We start from the raw sequence: 22,255 nt of genomic DNA, 5'->3' as shown, positions 1-22,255 counted from the left end.
TCCTCTCATTCATCTTTTTTCTTTTCTGTTTTTTCTTTCTTGTTTCTCTCTTTGTTTCGTTGAGAATGTTATGTCATTCTTATGGACAAGTGTTATAAGTCATTAATTGTTTCTTTCTTTTTTGATGTTTTAAATGTGGCTATAACACTATAAATTAATAAAAATAAAAAATAAATTAAAAAACTACTTCAATCCATCACCGACCCTGGACTGGAAACACAGGAGGATCGCCTGACAACTCTTCCCAAAGGTTACAACCCTGACTCGCATCATCTTGACCTCGTACTGATAGTGGAGTCTCCAACCTCCATTGCTTAAATACCACCTTTGAATCTGCCCTAAACCCCAGATTTTCCCCAGCTCAATGCCAGCTCGCCGCCCCGACCAACATAACTCGCTGCACCCAAACTCAGCTCTAACCTCTCACACAACAGCGTGAAGCCTGATTTGATGCTGTCAAACTGCCAAGAACTGTACAAAGCTACTATTGACTGTTTACTGCCACTATGGTCAATTTCCGGGCCCTAGAGACTGGCTAGGTCACTTTTATCCTTTTTGCATCCAAGAACATATGCATTTAAAGAACAATGTGGCTTTTGCTCGCTCTTCATCCGCGAATCATGACCCAGGGGGCTGCATCTTGATATCTTTGCTTATTCTGTGTTCTTTCCTGATGGGTAGGTTTTGTGGAGTATTTCCTAGTTGGTTATTATTGCATATGGTGTTTTCAATTAAAGTATATATTATTATAGCACCTTGATTGGGCATTGCTTTATTTTGGACTGTTATACTTCACTGTTTGGGTTGCTACTGAATCACATTCCCACCCCTCTTGAGAGTATAGCCTTCACTTGGTCTAGACTACTACAATAAGTGGAGCTATATCTCTTAACTGTGCCTGTTTTATCTTTATGATTGTATTGGCTCTTGGTTTGTAGAAGTGTGAGGGCTGAGTAGACGCTATAGCCTCTACTCATCCTTGTACTCTTGTGGGGGAGAAATCAACTTGTCATATAAGCACCACTAAAAATGCAATGCCACTGCCAGAAAACAAATCCATACGGGCTACACCAAAATAGGCCATTGTACATAAAAAAGAAGCCTAAATGTGTTGGCTTGGACTATAATTCCAATGAAAATGCCATGCCACTGTAGGAAAACATGTCTGACTGAAATCATGTAGCTCCCCCAAATAAAATAGATATGCTATGCCCACAATAAAATGTCAATAATGGCTGCACCAAGAACACAAATCATGTTGGCTTACCCCATACTTCCAGTACAAATGTCATGCTACTGTAAGACATTACATATTGGCTACATACATGCCAACATCCCATTTTTCTATCTGGGAGATGCTAGTCCAGTCCTGGTTTTAACGTTACACTGTGAGGGTTGTAGTCCTCGGTTTGTAATGGGGAAGTCCAGGACTAGATGTCCTAGAATGCAAAGCTAAAATGGCAAGTAGGGTAACATCTCCTGACTGGAACAGGCATATTGGCATGTATGTGACTGCACCAATGTCCCCCACCACATAGATACAACTCATTAAGTGTGCTTTGTTCATAATGCCAGTATAAATGCTATGCCCATACTGGTTGCATCAACGTAGGCCTGCACTGCACATAGGAACATTCCTCCTATTGGTTTTGCTCATAATGAGAGGCAGTGGGACCACTTTTATAGCACACACGGTGTAATGGAATTGCCTCTAAGCACTGTTCATCTTTGCAAAGACCTTAGGTAATAGAACCAAGCAACATTTACTAGAGAAAAAAGTCCGAAAAAAGAATATGTTAACTTTCAAAATTGATGATGACAAAATGTCTGCAACATACTTGCAAGTAACGTGCTTCGCTCTTTCGGACCCCAAACCGCAATGGAAAACACAGTAGGATTTTGAAGGGTGGCCATTGGTTAATGTAAGAACATGTGGAGGATGGTTTAAAGCAACTGATTAAGCATTGGAGATAATCAAGCTTGACTAAAAAATTACTAAAAAAATAGCCGCCCGGCCATGTCTTATTGCCGAAAGCTGTGTGTACACTGATTTTGGGCCCTTACATCTAATGAAAAAGAGCAAGTGTCACACACAGCGTAAGTCAGCTTAATTGGACACCATGTTTGACTTAAAGCATCATGGTCATACAAATATGGGCCGCATTATGAGTTTGGTGATGTGGTAAATACATTTTGATACTTCTGTTGTTACCATTTGTTGGCAGTCACAGAATTATCACAATTCTTACCACACTGTCGAATTTGCAGGTTCACCACAAAGTAGCTGACTTACCTGCAGCATGATGCCTCAGGAATTTCTCCCCTTTACAAATATTGGTGGTGTTATCGCCTGCAATAAATCCACCAAACATCCCCATGAATTAATAAAATAGTGATTTACGCCACGCGACCAGCACTCGTAATCCATGATAATGCATGGGACTGAGAGGTTGCAACATTAAACAAGTCTGCCTGTAAAATACTTAATTTACAACTCAGAATGAAGCACATTGGGCCTCATTACGCGGTAGGAGGGAAGGGATTACCGGCACCTGTAAGGGTGCCGGTGCCATTAATCCCTTACCTCCATATTCCGAGGTCCCTTAGCGGGTCTCTTCCTTAACGCCTGGTCTGACCAGGTGTTAAGGACGGGACCCACTAAGAGACTTCAGAGCTAATAACGGTTCTGCAAATTGCGGTACCGTTATTAGCTACTTCCCCATTCCCATTGAGCCTCATGGGGGATCAAATGGGAATGGGGAATGGTTCTCAGAATGGGGACTTACCGGGTCCTCCAAGGTTGGAATGACCCGGTAAGTAGCCATTCTGAGAACCCGGACCCGGTATGCGGTAAGGGGTAGCCATGGTGCTGATAGCAACAAGGCTAACTCCTACCGCGTAATGAGGCCCATTGTCTTAAATCGAATGTATATGTGTCATTAAGCCACTTAAACACAATACCCCGAATGACATGAAATCGGGTTTCCTAAAACATAGCGAAAGTCTCTTAGTTGCATTCTGAATTGCTTGCAGCTTTTTTGCTTGAAGACTCTGGGAGCCCTGCAAATGTGGCCTTACAGTAATTCAACCATGGGTTTATCATAACTTTCAGCAGCATTCACTGCTTGATCCTCCATGGGGAGAAAGGGAAGAATATGTTTGAGAGCTTTCATATAATAGAAGCAGGTTATCCTAGTTTGGTGGACCTGTTAGCATCTAAAAGAAGAAAGGGAGGACCCCTAGATTCCTGACTGTAACAGTCACTCCTGTCAGACTATTCATTAGCTACAAAGAGGGTCGAAAATAGGAATTTCAGTTTTGGTTCATCCAATCCTAGATGGAAGAAAGGCAGGAATTGAGGCAGTCAAGCTGTGGCAATGTAATTTTACATTTTTAAAATCAGTTGTGTGTCATGACTATATGACTCATATCTCATTTTATATGCGAGATTGATGTTAAAAAAAAGTAGTAATACAGAGATTAAATAGTTGGGTTGAGAAAATAGTTTGGTTGAGATCGGTAAACCCGAAGTTATTGGTATGGGACATCAGAAATTACTGAACTGTATGAACGAGGGAAAACCCTTTCAGTCCTTAAAGGAAGATAGCCAAGTATTGGTTCCTTGGATGAACAAACATTTCTTTTTGTCAAGGTTCTGTGGTCAACCATATTTAAGGTCGAAGAGAAATAAAATGTACAGATCATATAATTATGTCCCTGATCGGCTGCTTCAAGAACGGAGCCCCACAATGTGAGTAAAGCATGTCAAGCACTGTACTAGAATGTCCTTACAGGCTGCCCCAAAGTAGTCACGCCTCCACTCCTACAAATGAAACCTCATTGAGTTGGCTTTTCCTATCATGGCAGTACAAATTCCATAACAGAAAACATGTCCATAATGGGTGGACTAATTGCTCCCACACACTCCATGTAACAACACTCAGTTGCTTTGGCCATGATGGCAGTAATATATAGCCCCTTCTCAGCCACTCGCTATGTTAACTCATCAGGCAGCGCACACGCACACACACACGCGCGCCCGCGCGTCCGCCCACCCCCACACGGAATTAATCACCTGGTTCAACTCAAGCATTCACACACACACACACACAAATCAGACATTGAGTGACCTTTTCAACACTCGCACATAAACAGTCTCTCTCAGACACACACACAGACACCTTTGAAATTTTACCAACCTTCAGCAGTGACAGGGATATCTTCTCTCTCCACAGGAAAACGCTGTGCAGGTCACGGAACAGCAGCCTCCCTTCTCGTCTCCACCTTCCTGCTCTGAATCAGACTGTAGGTGGGAATCATCATTCTGCAAAATGGACTTTGTCTGGGATAGACAGGTTGAGGGAATGGTGAAGGGACGTTTGTTTCTCTGCAGGGGCAGATTTCGAGCGCCCATTAAGGGAAATAAATGCAGTGGAGTCATGTGATATTTCCCTAACGCCTTCTATAAAGTTGTACATGAGACAGTGCAGGGCGCTGATAGCCTCCTCCCCTGGCAGTGGTGTCGCTAGGGAGGCCTGGGGGGCCGCCCCCCCTGTGTATTCCTGTGCCCCCCTTCTACCCTCTACCTAAAACGAGCAGTGACCATGTTCTCCCCTTACTTTTGTCTGTGTCCCCCCTACTTTTGTCTTTGGCCCCCTCCTAAATTTGATTCCTGGCGACGCCACTGTCCGCTGGCCCATGTTGCGCTCAATGAATGATAAGAGGGCACATCACCAGTCTTTGAACCACCATCCCTTTCCTTGCAAGGTCACTCGTCCTATGATACCCTTTTCTTTATAAATCCATTTTCTTACAAATCCTGAACTATTTCCAGACAGAATTATGCCAAGCCCTCTTTTCATCAGTTGCAATATTTAGAATAGATGTTATTGCAATACCCTGGCCTCCTAAAACATACTTAACAATTGTCTGTACAGTTATCTACCACTTGTGCACAGCCTGCAGTTCATAGACAGATGCAAATACAATATAAATGACATGTAATTGTCTCTAGATCACATAAAACGTCAATGGGCTTCATTACGACTCTGCCGGTCTGGAAACAACGGTGACCGTTGTTTCTGGACCGGCTGATTCAGAGTCCTGCAGGCGGGAGGAGTAACACCACCCGCCTGCAGGCGGACATGGAAACACCGGCTCTGTCATAGACGGAACCAGTGTTTCCATGTTCCCCATCCACATGGAGTCCTGTTGGACTCCATGGGACTGGGGATTTACAGAATTCCGCCTCTGGAATTACCGGATCACCGGGGTTGTAATGCCCCAGTGATTCTGGCAATCACAGAGGCGGAATGGTATTACGGGTCCGGCAGCAGCCTGCCAGTTTTTCCGGCACGGCTACCGCCGGACTCATAAAGTGGAATCTGAATGAGTCTTCCAGTACATTTCTGTTGATTTCTGTTGAATTCTATTGAGTTCTGTTGAACTGCTCATCTCCCTTTGAATACACTATGATGACATCTTACGTCTCTCGACAAAATAATATGCAAAGGAAAAGAGACAGAGGTTGTGGTAAATGTGAAATTCGGACTCATCTACTGACGCAAGGGAATGCACCGAAGGCAAATAGACGTCTCAGTTTAACAAGGGAGATGCGAACTATAATGTTCAAAATTAAGCCATAGCCGATAAATATATTAAAGGTGCATGCACTTTCATTTGAATAGGTCGTTCGTTATCTAATATGATCTTGTGCTATGGGTTGTTGGTACAGGACCTGAGTACCCTACTCTTCAAAGAACCACTCAGCTGTTGCTGATTGCTCCACTCATTGATATTTCTGCCTCTCGGAAATGCCTCTCCTCTCAAGCTCCCCATACCCATCCCAGCTTCCGTGCCACCCCTGCACCTTAATTATAGCCATATGACTTGCCCCCCTTATACAGTGGCCCATGGCTTCCCAGCTAGGTTTGCACTTTATTAATCTCACATTCATATACATACATTCCACTTTTTCTAAGATAATTTCAAGAGAACAGGGGTTCCAACTCGGATCTCGCCAAACCCAAGAAAATAATTATTTTGGTGTTGCTGGTATCTCATCATCAGCACGGTTTTTTATAGACAATTCGCTATCCTTCACAATCAGTCAAATGAAAATCCAATAAAGGCAGGCATTGGCAAAGTCAATTGGGTTTGGCAGACACAGTTAATGTGCACTCCCAAGTACCATAATACTACCATGATATGCGGAGTATGTCTACATATACCACGGTATAGTACCATATGAACAGAGGGTCTCTTCAACTGTTAACTCCTGCCTTTAATACCCCAATAATGGGTTGTGGTGTTGTTGGTGTAGTCACCATTTCTAAGGTATATGCTTGTGGGTGGCAACACTATGGGCATCATTACGCGGAAGGCGGTAAGGGTTAACGGTCACCGGTAATGGTACCGGTGACCGTTAACCCTTACCCCCTTACTACGAGGTCCCTATGCGGGAAGGTACTTTAACGCCTGCTGTTTAGCAGGCGTTAAAAACCAACCCGCAAAGGGACCAGGGTGCTAATTACGGTACCGCAATTTGCGGCACCGTAATTAGCGCCTTCCCCATTCCCATAGAGCCCTATGGGGCAAAAATGGGAATGGGGAAGGGCAATGGGGGAAGGGGGAATTACCGCCCCGCCAACCTTGGAATAGGGTGGTAATTCCCCTTTCCACCAAGGCGGTGCTGGTATTTTACCGGCATGGACCAAGGTGCTAATAGCACCTTGGTCCTCCGCCTACCGTGTAATGAGGCCCTATATGTTATATTTTGTTATTTGTACTGTGCACTTCTGCCATTTTCAAGGTCTCCAGGCGTGCTGGTGGATCTGGAAAAGGAGGACTCGGGAGGTTTAGTTAGTGGGATCGAGACAGAATGTGCAAGCTTTGTTGTGCTGTGGGCAGCTTCAGTTATGAAAAACCAGTCACTGTGTGCTTGGTTTGCCTTTGGTTGGAAAGCAGCAGGCAGTGTTTTGATGTATGAGTGTATGGGGTAGTTTGTGTGTTTGTGGTTTCGTTTTCCGCAGTGTGTTGGTTTGATTTGGGTGTTGCAGAGTGTCTGCAGTTTGTGGTGGTTTTTTTAGAGGTATCTGGTCATTGCATTGAAAGCAATAGCATCAAATGCCTTTCCATCTAAAAATTGCATAAAAAAGCATTGAATGCATGTTTTTTAAAGGTAAAGGGTTTAGTTTAATTTTAATGGGCTTTAAAGGGTAAAACATGAGGGTTTTGGGGGGAAATTCCCCATTAAAAACATGCAGTTGATGCAATTTTTGTTCGATGCTTATTTAGATGGAATGGTCTGTCAATGGTAATAATTCGATGCAATGATCATAAACCATTTTTAGATCATCCCATATGGATAGTAATGCTTTTCTGTTCCTCCTGTGGATCTTAAATATTTTACCTTGTCTAGCATCTGATTGTTTTCTACATATTCCAGGATTTGTTAGTATACATAGATCTCTGGAAGTTTTGCCTGGCAGGTTTTATATTGGTCCATAGTTGGTAGGGTCTTCTGTGTTTCTGGGCGGACTTTAATTAATGTTTTGATGAATGTGATTTGAAGCTTTGTGGTACTTTTCCTGTTGCTAGTGAATAGTTAAAGAGGTTGCAGAAATATTCTCCAGGTGTTCTTTGGGTGAGGATAGTCTAGTACAGGGTTGGCTGGTTAGGAGTGTTGTTGTTGTTTTAGAGCATGCTCGTAATGACTTCTGTGAGGCTAGTGATTTTGCTTTTCACATGGTTTGCAAGGTCATTGCTTAGTTTTTGTGAGGGTATACATGTGTTGTTGCAGGTTGTCGGGTGAATTAGCTCATTGCTGATGCTGAACATCTCTTTCAGGGTGTTGCTTGCATTTGTGATACGTTTGGTGTAGCATAGCTTTGTTTCTTTGAGGATTTTGGTTTTGTCGAGACATTTCTGTCTATGGCATGTGATTTGTTTCATCTGATTACAGGTTTTCCTCCATTCTTAATCTAGTTTCCTTTTAGTTTTCTTCAGTGGTCTGAGATGAGGTGTAAATCGTCTCGCCATTGTTTTCTTCATTAAGGGGGTAAACTTTTTATCAGATGGAAAATCTTCCAGTGCTTTTTGTGATCCATGTTAGGATTGTTGCATTTCTTTCTTTGATGTTGGATGAATCCAAGACAGTGATCAATGATTTGGTATTGAAGTCCACAGTGCTTATGGATTTATAGTTTATTTTCCGAATTGGAGGAATTTCTGGGATGTTAGCTTGTATTCATGTTGGAGGATGGATCCGAAGGATATTATGAGGTCATTCCCGAGAATCTGCATTTGGGGTGCAGTTGTTACCACGTTTCTTTTGCAAAAGATTGTATATAGGGCATGCCCTGTCATGTGGGTGGCTCCCTTTACCAATCGCTTCAGATGAATTGATGGGAGTTGATATCTCAGTGCTTTAGGTGAGTTGGAGCTTTCTTTTTCAAACCAGATATTTAAATCTCCTAGTATGATTAGGTTGTGATATTTGATGGTGATGTTCGTGATGGCGTCTACACATGTGTCCATGAAAGGATGGTTGTATTTCAGCACTCACTTGATGAGTATGAATGAAAGATTGGCTTTGGTGGTCTACAGCTAAGTGGAGGAGTAATTCACAGTATGTGATGTTTAATGGGGATGCTGTTGAATGTAGCAGCGGGGCCTCCTCCTCTTTTTACTTCTCTGTTGTTTCCATTTGAAGTTGTTGGTTGGTTGGGGATTAATGTGCGACTACCTTGCAATTTTGTGTTAACCTGGTTTTGGTGAGGAATACTATATTTATTCCTCCATCACTTAGCAGTTTGTATATCTCTGTGGTGTATTTTGACCTTGATCTGGCATGTCCAAATTGCAGTGAAGCCTTTTTTATTTCAGGGTTTTGTTTGTTCTTTGAAGGTGCCATTGATTTCCCTCCTCTATCAGAACCTTAAAATAACTTCACAAGTGGCCATTAACATTTGTTTTCAATGTTGAGTGGATTGATTTGAAAGAAGTCTGGGGTTAGAAGACCGAAGATTGTTTGTAACCACAAAGATATTTTTGTCCTGACGAAGGCCTGTGCAAAATTGACAAAGGAAGTCCACCCAGCATGGGGTGTACCTTTTGATATTTAGGCTGAAACGCAGTGCGTCGACACAACAACAACAGTTTCAATCCTGTGATTCACAGAATTTGGGTTACTGGGCAATAATATATCCTACAGAGATTACCAATAACAACAAATAAGCAGAGACACAACAGTATAAGGCCTAGTGACCTTTAAGTGGACATTGTAGTTAACATCACAATGAATAACATACTGTGTGTGATCAGAAGATCGAATAAGAGCATTCTGATGATGCCTTTTCTTGTTTAGAAACTCTGCCTGTAGATGTTCATACACCAAGTGAACTTCTGTTAATTTTGATTATTGGGTAATATGCAAACCTGTGGTCTAAGAATCAAGCCATGTTTTCTGGTTTTGTATACTAACCCAATACGAATATGAATGTGTGTAATCGGTGTTTAACTGAGAATATATGAGACAACACAAGCCTTGGTAATATAATGACATTCACTAGATAAGAGAAATGTGATTAATCAATTAAAAAAAATTGATAAAGGTTTTGAAAAATGTTAGCATTGTGTTGGGACAGTGTCTAGTATGTTCAGCGGTTGACATTATAGTTGACGGTATCCCCAGTCAGTGCTGGTCTTTCGCATTTAAAATGCAGGAGAAGGAGGAAGTCGGTGATATACAAACAAAGCACTGTATTTATGTGCCTGCAGCATTTTCTACATGCTACATTCCTTGCCATTCATTTGAGTTGTATCTGGTGGCACTTTGGTACCCCATCTGAGTCAAAATCAAAACCAATAGGGGCAGCTGACTACTGCTTCGCCTCTTGTAGCAGTAGATATGGACTAGGGCAAATGATAATATGAAAAATGAATGCAAGTGTGTAGCATTATAGATGCGTTTCAAACTACTCCTTTTTGGCATTATTTTCACATATCCCAAAGAAAACTTATTTTTTTTAAAGTTAATCAATAAATGTCACCACAAATGTGCGATTTTACAAATCAAATATTCTAAAAGCAATTTGCCAAAAATGAGCGTTTTAAAGAGTAAAGAACCCAGCAATTTGAAAAAAGAAAGAAATACCAATTCTCAAAGATAGTATTTTTAAAAACAGAATGAACTTATTTTCTAAGAACATAGGCATTTAAAAAAATGGAATTGCTAAAACTGTGAATATATTAACACATACATGTATTGATTTTATCAACTACTTGCACTTTATCACCAAAGAACATTATGTCTATCCCTGGGAGAAGAAGAGAACTTGACCACAGACAGGAAAGAGTCAAGACCACACCTTCATTTAAATGAGGAATGTGATAAGGCATGGAATACACGTGTCAGTTTCCTTTCAGAAATTATACTACCCCAACAATAATTTTGTTAGTCCACCAAAACATTGCCCTTGCTTGTGAACATATTTAGATTACGTACCTGTTTAAATGTGCCTTTTAACGTTAAGAACATATATGCCATATATCCTGGAATAAGCACCATAGAAGACAGGGCCATGAACCAGCCAACACCTTGGCCCCAAGATGGAAATGTGTAGCTTCCCATTTTAAGAGGAGTCATTTGGACAGCACTGAAAATGAACACTCCCTAAAAGCAAAGGTATAGAATAAATAATGCATCGTCTTCACCATAGCACACTTGTTTATTCAATACATTCCGAAAACGTTTATTAAATGTACATTTTAATACTTTTGAATATATCATAACGATGAACAGAATTTAATTAAGAATGCTTCCCTTTTTCGCACTGGAGTTAGGGTGAATAAGCGACAAAAAGCACTTAATATGTTAGTGCAAATTGTTCTTTGAATATAACACAGAGATTTCACTTCTAAAGTTTGAATTAAGGTCTAAAATCATAATGTTTACCGAACTAATTCAGGAGACATATTATAAAAATATATTTAATTACTAAAAAAATAGCCGCCTGGCCATGTCTTATTGCCGAAAGCTGTGTGTACACTGATTTTGGGCCCTTATATCTAACGAAAAAGAGAAAGTGTCACACACAGTGTAAGGCAGCTTAATTGGGCACCAGGTTTGACTTAAAGCATCATGGTCATACCCACTGATCAACAGATAAATACACAGAGACACCAAGTACACTAATACAAAATGTGTTTGTGTTAGGATAGGAACATTTTCTTTTCTTTCGCTCTGGACCCTGCCACTCAAGGACGCGAAGGTGAAGGAAGGGCTGAGGGAAGCAGCATACAATGCCTCCTTTTTGTTTTGGTTATTAGGTGCCTCTATAAGCCAAAACTATTGCATTAGAGTACAGCTAAGGAGAAATGGCATGTGAAGAAGGATTCACAGCTTGTAGGTGACTGCTCCTGAATGACACCTAGCATGTCATGTGAGTATCTAAAATCTGATTTCAGATGTGTGGCCCATACCAGGTGTTTAAGTGAGTATCTAGAGAATTATATGAGTTGCTGGTATTTGGTGCCAATACTTTGCATATGAATTTTAGCATGTGGCATTTAAAGGGGTACATTCCTGGGATATTGTTTGAAAACCTGGAATTTGATGGCAATAGTAATCTTATGATGTGAGCCCCGTTCATTTGATGAGAATAACTCAATATGATATGACTACTGGGCAATTGATAGAAATACGTGGTATATACTTTGAAATCTTGGTCATGCGGTAGCAGAATCTGGCAGCTTGTGCCCATATGGAAGCACATGAGCTGGCAACACCTAGTAAATTGTAGGAGAAGCTTGAAATTTGATAGGCATAGTTGGCATAACCAATGTGTATCACGTACATCGTGCACATAACGTTCATATGTTGGCAATATCTATACATTTCATGGCAATAATGTCACTATGAAAACACATGGTTTTGACTGTTTTCATATCTGTACTGCACAATGATAATTGTATTTAAAACAAGTTATCTGCACAGCCTTTGGGAAAAAAATATATATATAAGTAGTACATTTTTATCCATATTACTTTACTTCTATGTAATTCACAGTTGTGACAGTGAAGCGTGTTTCTTTCCCTTCCTCTGGAAGCCAGCTTTAAAGGAAATGTTCTAAATTCAGACTCCCATCATCAATAATGTTGAAGGCAAGTTGCTGTGCCATATTGGGAAGGTGTGGAGGATTCTCATGGGAATTTTGGAGATGAAGCCCTCCCTCAATGCACTGCAAAAAAAGATAGTCACTTGAGCCAGTAACTGGTAGTCCGTGTGAGGGAAGTAGATGACTTCACAGGCATGATCATGTGACTACACTTAAAAGGCCAATAAAATAGTGAGTATGCATGCCTGGTCCTTGTGACAGAATGCCTTCTTGGTGAGTGTATGAAAGTCGTAGGTATTTTGATGTTCATTATTATAAAGGTAAGCATGTTATTCTGATTCTAGAAGAGGAGCCTGATTGCCAAATCTTTTTTCATGATGCCAAAACATAGTGCATCCATGGATCTTTGCTGCACCCCACTCCTGATATCAGCAGTAACTCCTCTCCAGTGGCATAGGGCAGATTCAAAGTTCACATGAGTATCCCCTTCACCTGCTGTGACATATTGTCATCGGTGCCAGATGAAGCACTCTAATGTCTTTACCTCCAGATTAAAATATAATCATTGCTGCCTTATCAGTTTGGAGGCAGCCCAATCGCTAAGAATGGTCCATCACTGGTTATGAATGGTAACAATTATTGAACCCACTCAAATTTGATATCATGCATGTGTCCATCCTGTGAGCCCAGGTCACTGATTTCAAGGAAGGGGATGTACATTAATAGGTTCCCTAGCTGTCTCCACTGGTGGAATCAGGTGAGACAATAGTCAGGATGCTGTCTTCCTTTGATTGCCTGGAGTAGGAGGCTACACTCCTCAGAGCACAGGGAACTCACCAGGAGATCTTCTGGAAACGCAGCTTCAAAGGGGCACTCACATAGCAAAGCCTCACATCAGGGCAGCCTCAAACAAGGGTGCTGCACTGATGAGGGCCTTTGAAGTCAGCAGGCATAGGAAAGGGGCATAGTTAGAGTAGTCCGGGAGGGAGAGGTGGACATGAAATGGTGCTCTTCTACTTTGCTTTTACATTTGGGTTCTCTCTCTTATTGTCCACTCCACTTCCTCAGGACAAGTCACTCTGGGTATGATGTAACAAGGCAAGTTTCACTTGTTACAGCAATAAGAAGTGAACCCCCTCACATTAGCTTGAGTTTGTCCAATCACAGTACACATTTGTCTTTATAAGGAAAGGATATTCCATCGCCTTCCTTGTATTATCTTTGGGCTTTCAAAATGAGAAGAAGAATTCACTGGATCTCTATTGGGATTGCATTCTATTACTAAGTTATCCAACAATGAGGTGAAGATAGAAGACAGAGGAGACCTCTGTCCCCTAACCATCTGTTGGGAACAAAGGGGGTGAGCTGCTGTTGGTCAGGCCTGCCACCCTGACAGCTGCACTGGAAAAAGATTCCTCACTGGAGAGGGAAGAACTCCTGCAGGTGCCACCAAGCTTCATCAAGTGGGAGTGCAGAGCAAGAAGGCCTCATCTTGACTTAGAGGGCCTTGATTGGGTTTTATAGCACTCATGAAGCCCAGGAGCAGGACGAATGCTATTTAGCCATGTTGAAACATCTTCGAGCCATGCATTTGATGCCTTAGAAATGAAACAGAATCTGCTGTACTACATTTGGCACTCTATTGGATTGCTAACTGCTTGCTGTACTTTGAGCCATCCAGACACTGGATCGAACAATTGGTGCAGAATGTCTCTAGCATCCTGAACCGCATACCCGACGGTACTAAGTTATTATAACAAAGTAAATTATTTTGTGGTCATTTACTTTATTTCATTTTTTAAATTTATTTTTAATTTTATTGTTTGAAGTGGCCCCCATTCCTCCCTTCACCACAAACCCTACCTTATGCGCCCAAATCTGCCCTTTTAACCCTTAAACCTCAAATACATGGACCAAGATCGAAGTAATTTGAAGAGCTTGTAACAAAGTAAATTACTACAAAGTAACTTCTTTGAAACAAGGGGAGACCATACCTGACAGAAGAGTCAACTCGTTCTGCTGGACATCATTTAACTCTCCATTGTAAACACTGACTAAAGCCAGCAGAAGCCATTGATATGACTGCTTCTGACCATTGGAAGACATCAATTTGTGGACACAAACGCCAAATGAACATGTCAGGAGTCTGCACCTTCAAACCACCTCAACGCAAATTGCTGCATTTGTGCCATGTCCCAACAGGGACTGACCATGAACATCCAGAATGAATCTGGGTTGAAACATTCCACTGCAAATGGACTTTGTAGGCATTATCACCTTTGGGGTGAGCCTATCGTTAAGGGTAGTTCTCAACCGTTTTGGCTAGGGATCACATGACAGAGTGCCATCTGGCGAGTGTGAGAAAACTGTAACCTTTTTGCTTTTTATTAATATAAAAAGATATAAGTAATTCATTTTCTAAAAGGGGAGCGGGCTAATCAGGCTCCCTTTCATAAAGTGCCATGCCAAAAACACAGTTCATGCTTGTGACTTTGCTGCACTAGTTTCATTACACCCAAGCTCCTGCTTTCCAGTGGTACAGAGAATATACAAAGGTCACAAGAGTATGCCTGACAGCTGCTGAAACCCAAAGTCATGGCAGCCAGAGTTAGCATTTCAAATTCTGCACCTCTGAAGTAAAATTATTGAATCTGGTGGCAAGGTAAGAATAAGCCATTTCTGTAAACGGTATTGTGATATATAAAATTGCATAATTAGTAATGCAACCCCAATTCAATATCATGCAAGTGTAAACTCTGTGAGGCCAGATCAGTGATGTCACGGAAATGTATACTTATGGCTCGCCTGGCTGTTTCCACTGCTCCATGTGAGACAATAGCCAGGGTGCTGCCTTCTTTTGATTCCATGGGAGAAAGGGTAACCTCCCCTCAGGGCACAGGAGCTAGCAGGGCAATCGGCTTTAGTACCTATAATGCCATACTATTCTGCTGTCTGTATTTCATGTGTTCGCTGTAGAGAGGTGGATTTCTGCTTGTACTTTCTGGTTAGTTATTTGCATGTTTTTATTATTAAAAATAGATTTTTTGTATAGAACTTTTATTGGACTTTATTTTATGTTAGAACCTTTGCACTGTTGCTGTTTGAGTTGCTACCTTTGTCTCTTCACACCCCTCCTAACAGTATAGACTGCCCTCAGTCCACAGCCCACATTACCACAAATGGCAAAGGAGGTATACATATTGGGCTATGTCTATTTTTATTGGGATCAGTGCTGGTGGTGTGGATTTTATGGGCATTTTAAGCTCTCATCATCCCTGTAATTCGCAGAGCACTAGTAATTTTGTCAGAATCCTAATCTAAAGAGTCATTAGTCATAAAAGAGATTAATTTGAAGAAACACACATTGCAATTGAATTTCAGGACTGTGTATCAAAATTGCCCTGGTTACTGCTTAGAACTCATAATTAATATGAGGGTCGAATTAGCTAACATTTGCACTAGTGCTAAGAATTTGGCAAATGCATTTAGCAACAATTATGCTGCTTAGGTATTGAGGAATGGAGCAAATGGGCTTTGCTACAGCCTGTAGTATCTATAAATGCTTGCACAATGGCAAAAATAAATGAGGCTGTCTTTTGCTCAATAATTGCTGTGTAACATAAAAAGAAATGTGTTTACTACCTTCTGTGATATGTTATACACCACAGTAAAGAAAAAGGAAAGTCTGCATAGTTTATGCCTTGATGAAAACATGTTTTAGATGATACAGAATATGACAAAAACTGTTTTCTCAATTTCGTATGTATACAAGTTGTACAATAGGTGATATATGAATATGCTCCATTTTTACACAAGGGCAAAGTTTCGATAATCTCACTCCAGGTAGCAGCAGGGAACTATTTCAAAGGAGACCTTTTCAAATTACATTTTTACACAATTCCACATTCCAAGAGGTTTTAAACGTTATCCCTGATATAAACATTGGAGGTAAATGGGGTTTCACAAATATCAGAAAGTATGACGTATCCGGATACTCATGTGTGGTGTTGCTGACATCAGGAAATAGGTGCTATTGTCAAAAATTATATTTGCAGCTAAGAATACATTTCATGAATTAAAAACAAAATGTAAGAAATTGGGATTTTTAGTCAGTAAGTGGCAGCAGTAAGAGTACACGAGCCACATTTTTCATTTTCATTGTTCTGTGCAGAACTTAATGAGGAATTGCCCATCATTGGAGCAATGTATTTGGTCCATTCCCTGGTGTTTTATGGTAGGTCAACGGTGCTCGATCAATTAAAAAGGCTCCTCCTTAGAATTCCCAGGAAGTAAAGGTTTGAGGATTATGTAATTTTTATATTTTGTGAAGTCCTCCACAGTGTGAGAAACTGCAGTTGTTTAATATTTGAAAAGACTGAATCCTTATTAGGAGAGGAATGTCTTCAAGTAGGGGTCAACAGAGCTCATGTTAAAATGATATACCAACAGTTTCAGGGCTTATTTCAAGCCAAATGGTGTTTCCATTAGGTTGCTTACCCCGACAATGATAGGCGTAAAGAAAGACCAGCACAGTTTCCACCAGATGCATGGCCTGTAGCCAACCATCTCCTCGATGTTGTCATAAAATCTGTTTACACCTAGTAAATAAATAGACATGGGAACATAATTAACTGGAAATACTGAGTGGTACATGTATATCCATAGACAACCATTCATTATATATCGAAGAGAACAGAAGATTTAAACAAGGCTGATATGCACTACATTGCAGTGGTGCATTTAAGAAAACGTAATATATTTACAAAGAGACACCATTGCTAGAACCCCAGAGTGCAAAGATAAGACGTAAAAGAAAGATGTTAGCCATTTACACCCTACCTCTGCACTCCAAGGAATTCTGCAGCCATTTTGAGGCAGACAAAGAGCAAACAACAGAAATAACATTTACGCAGTGACTTCCTCCTCATACTTCAAAGGGCACAAGCTTTGGACAGCATTAGATTTTCATGCAGACGTACAAGGAATGGATTTCTCGGGAATCCGCCGGTTTTTAGCACCTGCTAAAAGCAAGCAGATACCATATGATCCATTGTACATTTCATCTACAAAACGTCATTGGGGGAGGGGGGTTATAATTACATGTATCACAAAACAGAGCATATAATTAAAGAATAACGGCAATTTCGCATGTTTTTACTCTGTATTGTCCCATTCCATTTTGTAAAAGTAAAACACTGCACACAGCGGACCGAACAACAGGTAAGTGATAATGTTAGCAGACATCTGCATAGAATTTCCGTTTTTTTTTCAAAATGACCCAGAATGTAAAGGTTAATTTTCCCTGGTATTAGAAATCTGATGTTGCATTGAATTAGGAATATGTATTGTATAGGATTTTTAGAGAACAAACTATATTTTTCTGTGCCAACAATAAAAGAGGGCGGACGGAAAGAAAGTCAAAATCGTTTGTATATTTTGTCTTGACAAGGGAATTTTGTTATGGCATCCTGGCAGTACATACTCATTTAAGGCATTAGTCATTGCAGATAAAAAGAAAGATCTAACTAATGCTCCTCTGTCAAAACAATCAGCTCTACATGTGAGCGACCGCACAGTACATGGAAAGAAGTGAGGGATGTGTTTGTATATCTATCATCGTGGTCATGTAGTGTAAGCGGCAAGACTATCCAGAAACCTGGCAATCAGACAATCAAAATGTACCCAATTAAAAGGACGGGCTTCATACAATTACCGACATAAATAATATCTTGCATGTAATCAAAAGTTAATCTGTAGATCAGAAACACATCACAAAACAAACAGCATTTAAAAGAAACACATCTCTAAGCAAAGGTAGTTACTTTCAATCAAACAACATTCCTCCTGTTGTAATTCTCGCCCCTAATGTGTATGTAATTTTACATGTATGCTTAATTAATCTTTCACAAGGCACATAATTAATAACGTTATTTCATTAAACGTTTAATTAATACCGTAGACCAGTCTCTAAGAGCTGGACCGAGATTCGAAACTGTTTTGCCGCCATGTCTGGCTTTCAGGACACACGTGTTGCCTCTGAGCTATCCTCCCGCCTTAAATATATAGCATAACAATATTAAACAGCAGCGCGGAAACCCCTTCTTGCTCAATGCAAATAAACATACATATCCTAACCACTTTAAAACGTTTGAGCCTTTAAAATGTACACCGCTAAAGTGGATGTGGCTGAGCGACTGAATGGAAATCCTACTTAGGCATTAATGCACTATTCGCATTTCGTATCTAGTTTCATTTTTAGTGGGTCAATAAAAAAAAACTCATGAATAAGACCAGACGCTCACCAGACCTGTAGAAAAATGTAATCAATCAATGCGTCCAAACACATTTTCTTTACAGGATCCTTTCTTGATCCGAATAGCGGGAAGCAAACATCAGCAGTTAGATATGAAGGCCTGCAATGACATACCTGCCCTTTCAATCTGCCCTCTTTCTCTTGTTTACTCCTCTCTCAGAAGCCTCATTCACCCAGTCACCTGCTTCAACATGCTAACCCTACTGCTGCTTAAATAATCCCCCCGCTCCCCATTAGCCTCTGTTCTCTGTATATTCTCCCTTTCTTCTCCATCTGATCTCTCACTTTAACTCTGTTCTTTTGCTGACATCTTACCTCGTCATGAAGTTTACCACAATTTTTCAAATTTGTATTATAATGTCTTCAACCCTCTCTTTATTCTAATTACCTAATTTATTTTTTCTTCCTGTTGTCTCTAGACTCCTTGAGGATGCTGCCTAGACATAACATTATCTTTTCAACTTGACTCCATTCTCGTCTATCTGCACTGCAATAGAGCTTCAGTCTGATCCCTCCAGAGAAATGGATCCATGAGATGTCACAGATATCACCACTACTTCTTCTCTTTCTAAACATTCCTCTCTTCTCATCAGATCTGCTGTTGCTTTTCACAGCAGATCAGTGGGCTCCGTGCTCTTCTCATTCTGCTCTTAATTGGTTTTCACTTACCTCTCTGATCATTTTTACTTTGTTTTGTTGGCCAGGGACTCCTCCGGTTCTCTCACTATTTTTTTTGAGGTTGCACAAGATTCAGTCCTTGGCTGTTTTTTAGTCTCCCTGTCACACCATGCCCCTCGCTCTGTTATTTCTCATGTGGGGTTCACTCTCATTTTTACTCTGGAGATTCTCAGACACTCTTCTCTTTCGCCACTATTTTGTAGCATATTCTGTCTTCTCTTTCAACTGGCTTTCTGCCATTAAGCTGTGGATGCTCACACATTCTCTATTAAACACAATGCTACTAAAACTAAGATGCTCTTTTTCCACACCAGCTCCCCTCATCTACCTACCTCCATTTTCTTTCCCCACAATCTGTTCCTCGCTATCCATTTGCCTAGAATCTTGGTCTCCTTTTTGAAACTTTACTTTATTTTTCCATTCAAATTTCTTCTCTCGCTCGTTCCTGGAAATTTCAGGATTATAATATCTACAAAAGAGTCATTTTCTGATTTGCTCTGATACCAAAACATGTATTTTCACACTGGTGTTCTCTGTATTTAATTATTGTTTCACACTTTTATTTGGCCAACCTGAATATGGTCTTGCCCCTCTTCAGGCTATTTTGAACTCTGCTGTTAATCTTTTCTTTATTATCCCTCCCTGTTCGAATATGTCTCCCATCACTGCTCTGCACTGACCTCTTTCCCTGGGCCTCATTACGAGGTAGGAGGTAGCCATGGTGCTATTAGCACCATGGCTACCCCCTTACCGCATTCTGGGTCCGGGTTCCCGAAATAGGGATTTACCGGTCATTCCAACCTTGGAGGACCCGGTAAGTCCCCATTCTGGGAACCATTCCCCATTCCCATTCAAGCCCCCATAGGGCACAATGGGAATGGGGATGGAGCTAATAACGGTACTGCAATTTGCTGTACCGTTATTAGCTCTGAAGTCCCTTAACAGGTCCCTTCTATAATGCCTGGTGTCCTTACCGGTGCCGGTAATCCCTTACCACCTACCTCAGAATGAGGACCCCTGTGTCTCCTGCGTTTTGCTCCTCATGCATTGTGTTTGAATCTATACATGGACTTGCATCACTCATCTCTCTTTTGGCATTTATGTGTATTCTCCAAGCCACAGACTAAGGTTTTCCTATCTTGTTCTAGTGGTTGTTCCACGTCCTTCATGTGCTCAATACCGCTTTTGCTCTTTTGCCCTTCCAACCCTCAAACATTTGAATGCCCACCCTCTGTCGGAATGTTCTGATTCTACTCTCCCCTCTTTCTGCTCTTCCTTAAAAGCCCTTCTTCTTGATGTTCTGTGACAATAAAATACAGCTTGAAGTCAAGTGTCTATTCCTTCCATATATATTTATATTAGCATGCATTTAATTCATCTGTACAGCACTTGGGTGAGCACATCTGAGACACATAAGCCATTACATTCCAATACAGTAAAAATTGAGTACTGCTCTAGATTGAATGTGCACCTTTACAGCTAATTACCGCTTTTGGCGCTCTATTCATTTTCATGGTATAGGGTCTGAAAGAAGTTTGAAGAAGATTGCTGGGGCCAAAGAAATCCCTGCTGCAATCAGAGACGCTTAACAACTATGTTACTTTCTTGGTTGTGTATGGAAAATGCTCTTGAAACTTTCATTCGATAGTTACTCAAAAACTTAAAACTGTCTTTCAAGCTTCCACTAACACTGTGTAAAACACACATCTGATTTAACATTGTCTTCCGCTTTGTGGCCTATCACATTGTTTATTTTGTTTACAACCTTTAAGAAGGTGCTAACCTGGGGAAGTGGCACACTCGTCAGACCTATACGCCTATGACACACACAATACCAAATATTCAGTATAGGCAATGTGGTGTTCGAAGGGTGATACCCTGTCTGAGCCTTAAATCTAAAGTTCGGCTTGTCCTAGTCAGAGCATTGTGTGTAATTTAGACGTTTAGACCACAGTAATACCTCTTCACCAAGATGGTGGGAGTCTTATATTTTCTTATTGCCAATTCCAACTGCAGCAATTGGATTACTGCAGCACCAAGAAAACCTAACAAGTGTCAGAGAAACGTTTTCACTTTTGCTCCCCTTGTTACAGACTTATCACTACCCTAAATACAAATGGCTTTCTTTGCTATGGGAATAGATTTGACTGTAGAACCTCTTTAGGGCTTGGAGAGCTGGCCTTCCTAAATTGACTCATAGGCCCTCATTAGAAGGTTGGCAGAATGGGTTTACCGGCACCGGTAAAGGTGCCGGTGCTGGTAAACCCATTCCACCCTATTACGAGGTCTCCTCGCGGGACCCGCAACGGGCACCTGGAAAAACAAGGTGACCTTACCAGGTCCCGCGAGGGGACCAGGGAGCTAACAATGGGCCCGTCATTAACGGGCCCGCTGTTAGCTCCATCCCCATTCCCTTTGAGCCATATGGGGACTCGAATGGGAATAGGGATGGACCGGGTCCGGGTTCCACGGACGGGGAATTACCGGGTCCGCCAAGGTTGCGATGGTCCGATAATTCCTCATTCGAGGAACCCAGGCCCGGATTGCGGTATGGAGGCAACCATGCCGCTAAAAGCGGCATGGTTACCTCCAACCTTTTAATGAGGCCAATAGTCTACATGCCCTCACCATTAGATTGGGTTTTCGTTTTCTCTATGTACGACGTTCATGTCGTCAACCCGTCCGTGTGATGGCTAAAACGTAGACATATTACTTTCTTTTAGAGTTTGAAAAGTATCTTATAGATAAGGGCATAATTTGAGCAACCAAGAGCTGACGCTTATGGCATCCGATGTAGATGAAAAACATGTAGATTCACAAACACCACTGCCCTATCATTCAGTTACCCAATGGAGGACTCCAAGGGCAAAGAGAACTCTATGTATACAAGAAGGGAGGAATGTGTATATTCGATCCACGTAAAGCCACTCATCGCTCATAATAACTTCAACACAACCCAATGTTAATATTAATCATGTGTCGCAACGAATGATGTATTCATGCTTCATCAATCATTAAATAATCAAATATGCAGTTGGTGATCTAATGATTATATTTTCTTGGGCACACCAGCATTTTATTCATGGATTGACCGGCAGTTGTGAAGTACATATTCGTTGTTTCTGAACTCATAAACCAGCACAAT

The 22,255-nt window shown here is 41.1% G+C and overlaps 1 protein-coding gene across 1 annotated transcript in view; it reads right to left on the bottom strand.

Moving 5' to 3' along the window:
- The window catches only part of SLC6A1 (solute carrier family 6 member 1), a 733,048-nt gene that overhangs the window by 50,610 nt on the left and 660,183 nt on the right, over positions 1-22,255 (bottom strand). Inside the window, exons 13-14 of the mRNA XM_069643915.1 lie at positions 16,617-16,717; positions 10,508-10,675 (exon numbers count right to left, since the gene is read on the bottom strand). Coding sequence (XP_069500016.1) covers positions 10,508-10,675; positions 16,617-16,717 — 269 coding nt within the window. The remainder of the gene's footprint in view (positions 1-10,507; positions 10,676-16,616; positions 16,718-22,255) is intronic.

Source organism: Ambystoma mexicanum, chromosome 2p, assembly GCF_040938575.1.
Source record: "Ambystoma mexicanum isolate Mex_15411 chromosome 2p, UKY_AmexF1_1, whole genome shotgun sequence".
Classification (NCBI taxonomy): Eukaryota; Metazoa; Chordata; class Amphibia; order Caudata; family Ambystomatidae; genus Ambystoma; species Ambystoma mexicanum.
The sequence above is the reverse complement of the archived record's forward strand: the minus strand, read 5'-3'. Positions and strand labels throughout refer to the sequence as shown.